Genomic DNA, 7,885 nt, shown 5'->3' with positions numbered 1-7,885 from the left:
TTTGATCTGTGATCGCTTGACTCCAAAAAGTAAACAGACTTGTTTTGAGCTGTCAAAAAATCTAGAGGCCTCACAAATGATTTCATGTAAGGACCGTCGTCACATGGACATCTAAATGAAAATGGTGGAAATTAACAGAAGGTGATTTTGTTTTTCTTGAATTCCCTGCATTGTGGCTTGTTGTGTTCAGCTAGCAGAGTTCTTGGTTAGCCCATTTAGCAATGAAGGGGGTTTTCCTCTCAAAATAATGTATAAATAATGCAGGCAAGCTCCGGGAGGAAATGACATTCGTTTGCTGTCTTGCTGTGCATGTATATAACGCTGTAGCCTTAAAATTGACAAACCTTCAGGTTTTGTAGCTTTCTGAGTATATCACCTACATAAATAGTAAGAATTGGGTTTCTACTCGACAGATAACGCAATGAAGCCCGAGTACAAGTTTCTTTCTATGGCTGAAGACAGAGACTTAAGTCCAATTGGAGGACGCCCCAGGTCCTCCAGTCGCAAGGGCCGACAGACGTTCTGGAGCTCGTCCCATTTCTGCAGCCTGCTAGACGGCCTGGTGGGGCTCAGACAGTCCGGGCTGCTGTTTGATGTGGTGCTCCAGGTGGAGGGGCGACCCATACAGGCTCACCGCATACTGCTGGCAGCCTCTTGTGACTACTTCAGGTACTGTCGCTATAGTCTGTTGGAGATGACATTTTAATTTATCTATACATTGCAAAGTTACTTTTAGTGTAGTATTATGTGACAGCTTGGCTTAATCTGTTCTGAAAAAGAAGACAAAGGAAGACAATGGAATTATAACAATCTGTATCATTGTTATATATATATATAAATTAAAATGAATCTCAGGTGTGCAGCTAACTTTATGTGTGTATAGGGGGATGTTTGCTGGAGGGCTTCGCGAGACGCAACAAAGTGAGATCCCAATTCATGGTGTAACATACATAGCCATGAAGAAAATACTTGATTACATCTACACTTCAGAGATTGAGTTAGACCTGGAATGTGTTCAGGAAGTTCTGGTTGCTGCCACGTTGTTACAGGTAAAGTTTTTTTTTTTTTTTTTTTTTTTTTTATTGCTGTGAGAGTAAAAGCAAAAGTGTTGACACTCCAGTGGTACTTTCTACTGTATTGAAACAATAGTTATAAAAGAGAGTAGCCAATATTATACTAGAACTGATTAATGGAGAACTGAAAAACCAACTCCCAGAACTGATCAATCACAAAATTAAATTTTATTATATTTTGTCACTACTAAAAATCATTGTCAAGATTAATTTCCTGAACATAAACATATCATTGCCTATCATTGCCTATTGCATATCATATCATTGCCATTGAGATGACTCAAATTCTATTAATAAAATGTGCAATAAACATGAAAAATAACTACTACTATTACATTATCTATTGACTTTGACATCTTTTGAACAGCTCGAGATTGTCATTGGCTTCTGCTGTGACTTTCTCTACTCATGGCTGGATGAGACCAACATTTTAGAGGTCCACCATCTCGCTGATATTTACGGGCTGGAACAACTCAAATCCCGAGTCCACTCCTACATCCTCAAGAACATTCATAGCCTGTCCCGGGCGGATGTGTACAGACAGCTGCCCCAGGAGGAGGTGTACAGAGCCCTCAACAGTAATGAGCTCCAGGTGAACAGCGAGAATGAGGTGTACGAGGCAGCACTACACTTTCACTTCAGCCCCGAGCAGGTGGAGACTGATCAGGTCTACCTCCAGGTCAGTCAACAGGTGTGTCTGCACTTTCAGGATTAAAACACCTGGCAATGGCATGCAGTGGGGGAATGTAACAAAGTAGAAGTGGTTAAGTGCTGTGTCCATTTTAAGTATCTGTACTTTACTTCAATGGATACTGTTTAGTTTTATTTCACTATATTTGAAAGAAGGTATTTTTGCTTTCTACTCTACTATTTTTAACACAATTGTAGTTTGAGTAAACAAAAATACACAAACAAAATAGCTAGAAAAATACATTGATTCAGTTGTTTTTGTTGAACAAAATTCAGAACAAATCTTTATCAAAATCACTACATTTGAAGCTTGTGAAATACAGTACATTTTTAAAAAGCTATTTTAATAATTTTACTTAAATAGGCTTTTTTCTTGTGATACTTTTACTTTTACATGAGTAACAAAACTGAGTACTTCTGCTGCTGACTGAAACAAATGTTATTGTGCATGAAGAAATGAATTGATTGATTACTTACATTAAAGTGGAACTAAACATTAAAGGAACTTATTTTCTGCAAGCAAAAAGTGTACATGGTGTTTTAGTTGCATTCTCTACCACAAAATAGCTTTGTGTTCTAAAACTGTCAGAAACTAGTTTTAAGTTTTTGAGGTCACATAAATGCAGCATCACCCAGTTTAGCAGCTTGTTTGCATGGTGTTCTAACCACAGTATCCGTGTTTCTATTACTTCTTATTATTAAGATTTTCTCCAAATGCACAAAGCCATCCATGTTTGTTTTGACACTGAATGAGCCAAGTGTTTCTCTGATTGGTGAATACACTTGTCAATCCAGCCATCACAGACACGATTCCAGGATACCTTGTATGTGTTGAATATGAATAGTTACAAAAAATTTAGAAATGACATGAGCACTATGTCATTTCTGATGTGGGGGTTCACACTGTCATTGCTTTGTCAGAAATGTTCCCCAGTATTGCATGAACTTATCTGTTCTATTCAAATACAGGTGTTATAATTATTACTCTCTTATTACTGTGAGCAGAGCCACCTCTCCACACATCTGATCTGTAACTTGGCATAGTGGTGTTACTTGCTTGTCTGATTGTGGAACATTCTTGGCAATCAGTTACATCTCAGTGGAAACAAGCTAGTGGCAGACCCTCCACAAGTGCATTTGGAATATGAACGTAATGAATATAAGCTGCTTAATGTAAAGAGAAGGTTTACATTTGTGGAGGATGTTGGAAGTTGGGAGGAAAGCCAAAGAAAATATTTATTCATATGGTGAAAGATAATATTACATTTGTATGAGAAGAGTGCATTGAGAATCACTGACTACTTCATATTTCATCATATTTGTGTATATTGTATTTTAAAGGACAACCTGAAAATGCTGGAGACCGTGCGCTTCTGTCTGATTGAGAAGCATATTTTGGAGAGATTGCACAGCAGACTCAGCCCGTGTCCTCTGAGGGATCTGGTTTCTGAAGCTCTTAAATATCATGAACTGGAAATCCTGCAGCCTGTCCTCCAAAGTCCCCTGACACAGCCACGCTCCACTCTGCATTGTATCCTAGGATTCGGAGGAATGTTCTGCTCCATCCCATACATCGACCCAGAGCCTCTGTTTCAGGTGTATCACCCGAGCTGGGGCGAGTGGAGGACGCTGAATGCAGCGCCTGGTCCACAAATGTCCAACCAGGGCATTGCGGTGCTCAACAATTTTGTGTATCTCATTGGAGGAGACAAGAATACCAGGAGGTTTAGGGCTGAGACTCGCTGTTGGAGGTGAGATGTTATTTGCTTCCCTCTTCACTTTTTTCAGTATTTTGTTTTTCCAATTTTCGATTTAAATAAGCACTATAGGGCCTGGCATCAGCTGGTTTCCATAAAGATGTGTTGCCTGAAATGTTCCATTGTATTCCACTGTAGGAAACATTTCAGGCAAAGCATCAAACATCTCCACAGAGACAACATGGGTTGACTTCTGATTGTTTCCTTTTTATTTATATTAATGTTATGTGTGTGTGTGTGTGTGTTGGGATAGGGGTGCTGTCAAATTAAGTATCTCCATTAAGATGTCTAGAAAGTGTTTGTAAATGTTTTCTTATTACTAATAGCTGACTTAATAGTTTATGATTCAGTTGTTCGTTAATTATAAAGTTTTTTGTCTTCCATGCCCAGGTATGATCCTCGCCATAATCGCTGGTGCACTATCCAGCCTTTACAGCGTCAGCATGCGGACCACTGTGTGTGTGTGACGGGTGGTCACATTTATGCCATTGGAGGCCGGGATTATAGCAACGAACTAGACACGGTGGAGCGCTATGATCCACGCACTAACAGATGGGAATATGTATCACCTCTAAAGCGAGAGGTATGACTAACCCTGTCATGTAATACTGCCTGTATCCACAAGATGGCACTATAAACAGTTCATGGTTGGTCTTTTTCCAATTCCAGTGTTGATTTAGAGTTAGTTTTGCTGCGGGGTGCTTGCTGTGGAATTAAAAGCTTATTTATTTTATTTTATTTGTTTATTTATTTGTTTATTTAGTTGAGACAAGGACAGCGCACAATTTTTGCATTAACCTTAACAGGAGAGATGCATTGTACATCAGGTTGTAGCATCAGTGCTGATTTCCACCTGTAGTCCCTGGGCAGGTTCATTGATTGATTGTATTTAACTGACCTTGACTATTAACTCTTCTGGAGACCTGTAGCATGTTTTGGGTTGTAGCATTATTTAGACTTGGTTTTAATGGTATATAAACTGATTGGGTTTATTTCAATTGATTTAAGCATGACACTTAAAATACTCTGTGGTACTTCATTCTTTGCTAATTGACACTAATGTTATGTGTAGGTCTACGCACATGCTGGGGCTACTGTTGATGGAAGAATATACATCACTTGTGGTCGAAGAGGGAATATTTACCTCAAAGAGACCTACTGCTATGACCCTGTAGTGAATGCTTGGACAGAGTGCGCTCAGGGGCCAGTGGAGCGGGCCTGGCATGGCATGGCCTCAGTCAATGGACGAGTTTATGTTATCGGGGGAAGTAATGATGAACATGGGTATCGCCGAGATGTTGTCAAGGTAACACCCCAATCTACTGGAGGTTAGATTTAAATACAGGTTAACTTTGGTGCAAACCTGGGTGTGGTACAGGTCCCGGGCCACATACAGCCTTTTAGTTGACTCTGACTGGCCCATTTAGGCTGATTTGGAATTACAAAATAAACATATTTTATCATTTTACCTCATGCATGGACTAAAGCGGCATTGCTTTTATTTTAGAGGTGTTTTTTATTTAAATAGATTTTTTGTAATGCAACCTCACATACTCTTACCAGTCTTACCAGCTTGACAACACAATGCTGTTTACTGCTTTTTTTTAATAAAGAAGTACAATTAATATTATGTAGAATTGAGTTAAGCATTTTAGCCCGGCTCTCTACAATATTTTCTGTTTCTCATGTGGCCCCCTGGAAAAAATAATTGCCCACCCCTGCTTTGGTGTCTAGAATTTATTCATTATAATAGGGCTCTACAATTTATATAAAATGTGACCGTAATTCCTAGTTGTTTTTGATATATAATGCAGTATCATAAGCAACATACACATCTCGTGGGTAATTTTGAGTTGAAAAAATATGTGAAATTCCAAGCAAACCAATTTCATACTGATGAAGCAGGCATGTGGCGGCCACCGCCGAATTTGACATATTGCACCTTTAATTTAATGTTATCTTATAATAATACAAAGGCATTACAACTATACAATAATTACAGTAATATAATAGCCATAGTATTCATCACAGTGTCTTTGCTTAAACACTTAAATCAGGAGTTTTTGTGAAACTTTATTAAAGTGTACTTATTTCTTACAGGTGGGATGCTTCAACCCAGCCACTAACTCTTGGTCTGTGGTGAGCCCGCTTCCCGCTGGTCATGGAGAGCCTGGTGTGGCGGTCCTGGACAGTCGCATTTACATCCTGGGGGGGCGCTCTCATGACAGGGGTGACAGAATGAAATATGTGCATGTGTATAATAGTGAGGCAGATGAATGGGACACAGACACTGAGTTTACAGAGTGCGTTTCTGGGCTGGCCGCCTGTGTTGTCCTCATGCCCCCTGCTGTTATCGCTCAGTCCAAGAGCTGGGAGGGCAGCAAAGCATCATGGGATGATGTCATAGAAAACTCAGAGGACTCCAGTGAGGACTAAACTGAGTCTTAACACTACAGACTGTCATGCACTTTTATTCAGCCTTATGGAGTTGTATGATATTTTGTGGTACTAACCCAAGGTTGAAATGTTCTACCACTTGGCTAATATATTTTAACATTTTGCAAGCTCAAGTCACACCTAAATCATATCTGCTTCACTGCACAGATATAAACTCATATAATAGGTATACATTTGATCCAAGCTCTGACATTTCGTGATTAAAAAGTGCTTTATTTGAGTGACAGAGACAAAAACGTACACATTTTAAATATAATATATTTAGCATTGTTTCCTTGCATGTTACTTTGAGTGCCTCTGAGCAATTAAAAAATTCCTGAAAAAGACTTTTATTAATTTATTCTTTCATTATTTATTTGTATAAAGAAAAAAAATAATAATAATTTGTTAAAATATGCAATTGGCAATATCACTACATTTTATTGACATAAAGCTGCATTAGGATACATGTTTCTCATCTTATGTTATTAGGTTCTTTTTTCAGACCAACAGTTTGTTTTCATACCTGACAGTTTTGACTGCTCACTAGCGGTCTTCTTCAGAGTGGTCACGTGATGTTGCTGTCACATGTCCGGTCAGCTGATTTATACAGATTTTGGGGCTGTCTTCCTCCTGGTGGAGGCAGGATGACTTCCTTCCTGACTTCGACAGTATCCCAGGTGTGTGAGAGTAAAAAAGCCCCCTTGTCCTAGTTTATAGTCCCTTGGGCACCTTTCTGTATTTCAATTGCCTCTTTAATCCAGCAACGGTGTTTGTTTTCCTCTGTCCCAATGATGTTTGCTCCATCCCAGTCCATAATGTGGTTCTCTCTATTACAATGGTCAGAAATTTGAGTTCTTCCTATTCTGCTTTGTGTTTTGTTGCTTGTTTGCACGCCTTCGCTCTTTCCTTCTTGCATTCTCTACTATGTTACTTTTTTCGTGTACTCAACGCCCTCCCTGTTTCCCTGATGTATGTTTTATTGCAGGACATGCAGGGTATTTCGTATATGACATTACATTTATGCTCTGGTTCTATGTTGTCTTTTGGGTGGACGAGTAATTCCCTGATTTTTCTGTACTGTTTCACTGGTGTGTTGATATTATGTTTTCTTATTGCCCTTTTTTACTCTCACACATCTGTGATACTGTCCTGAGAAAGTCAGACGGCAGATGGCGCTGTCTTCCTGCCTCCACCGGTAGGAAGCCAGCGTCAAAACCTTTATAAATCAACTGACCGGACACATCACAGCAATATCAGTGGCCACTCTAAGGAAAAGCGCTAGTGAGCAGTCAAAACTGTCAGGTATGAAAACAAACTTTGAAAAAAGACCATAATAGCATAAAATATCAGAAGACCAAATTGAGCCTCTTTGGACTATGTTTCTCAGCATTGTACTGTTGTCAATTAAATTTTGAATATCACTGGGGGTTCTTGCTTATGTAGGTGACGGTGCAATAATGTAATGAGAAAATGGACACGATATTATGTTCAACCTCATCACAAAAACACTATCTTTTTTGATTTTGTGCCTATAGTCCTGTGCCTACAGAATTATACTTTTTATTGTCAAATGTTAAGGACATCTAACAAGTCACCATGTTTGTCTATTGTTTTTAGTTATAACATGTAACATTATAATAATGTTTTCAAACATTTATATTATTATTTTATATGTTTAGTTAAAGAAATTAAGTTTTGTTTGGTGTCCGAATCATGTGTAGAATACTATCCATTATACACTGTAATTAAACAATGATTTCACCGTGTTTTATTTATGTTACCAATTTGTGTACCTCTTACTTTACCTATTTGTGCAGTTCTTATTTTACTCAATCCGTTTTAAAGTGGTTAACCAAACTATAGGGACTTTATTTGCAGTAGCATACTCCCTGGACATTCAGTTTTATTTGTCTTTGTAGGTAGAAA

The 7,885-nt window shown here is 38.6% G+C and overlaps 1 protein-coding gene across 2 annotated transcripts; it reads left to right on the top strand.

The window, feature by feature from the left end:
- On the top strand, positions 1-7,730 carry klhl22 (kelch-like family member 22). 2 transcript variants are annotated; one of them, XM_020928332.2, is made up of 8 exons: positions 1-141; positions 414-669; positions 884-1,049; positions 1,441-1,752; positions 3,105-3,514; positions 3,911-4,103; positions 4,593-4,826; positions 5,621-7,730. In XM_020928332.2, exons 2-8 carry the CDS (start codon positions 422-424, stop codon positions 5,954-5,956), a joined length of 1,899 nt encoding a protein of 632 aa, XP_020783991.1. In that variant the 5' UTR covers positions 1-141; positions 414-421; the 3' UTR covers positions 5,957-7,730. The 2 variants fall into 2 exon arrangements, with proteins under 2 accessions (XP_020783991.1, XP_020783990.1); XM_020928331.2 differs by having other exon boundaries at positions 1,441-1,764.
- Positions 7,731-7,885: the final 155 nt, after the last annotated feature.

This window comes from Boleophthalmus pectinirostris, unplaced genomic scaffold (assembly GCF_026225935.1).
Source record: "Boleophthalmus pectinirostris isolate CB_2022bp ecotype Guang Dong unplaced genomic scaffold, ASM2622593v1 HiC_scaffold_4, whole genome shotgun sequence".
Classification (NCBI taxonomy): Eukaryota; Metazoa; Chordata; class Actinopteri; order Gobiiformes; family Gobiidae; genus Boleophthalmus; species Boleophthalmus pectinirostris.
The sequence above is the reverse complement of the archived record's forward strand: the minus strand, read 5'-3'. Positions and strand labels throughout refer to the sequence as shown.

Coding starts and splice junctions, on each gene's coding strand:
- klhl22 (XM_020928331.2), top strand. CDS start 422: ATGAAGCCCGAGTACAAGTTTCTTTCTATGGCTGAAGACAGAGACTTA. Junction 1,050..1,440: donor TTGCTGCCACGTTGTTACAG/GTAAAGTTTTTT, acceptor TCTTTTGAACAG/CTCGAGATTGTCATTGGCTT. Junction 1,765..3,104: donor ACCTCCAGGTCAGTCAACAG/GTGTGTCTGCAC, acceptor TGTATTTTAAAG/GACAACCTGAAAATGCTGGA.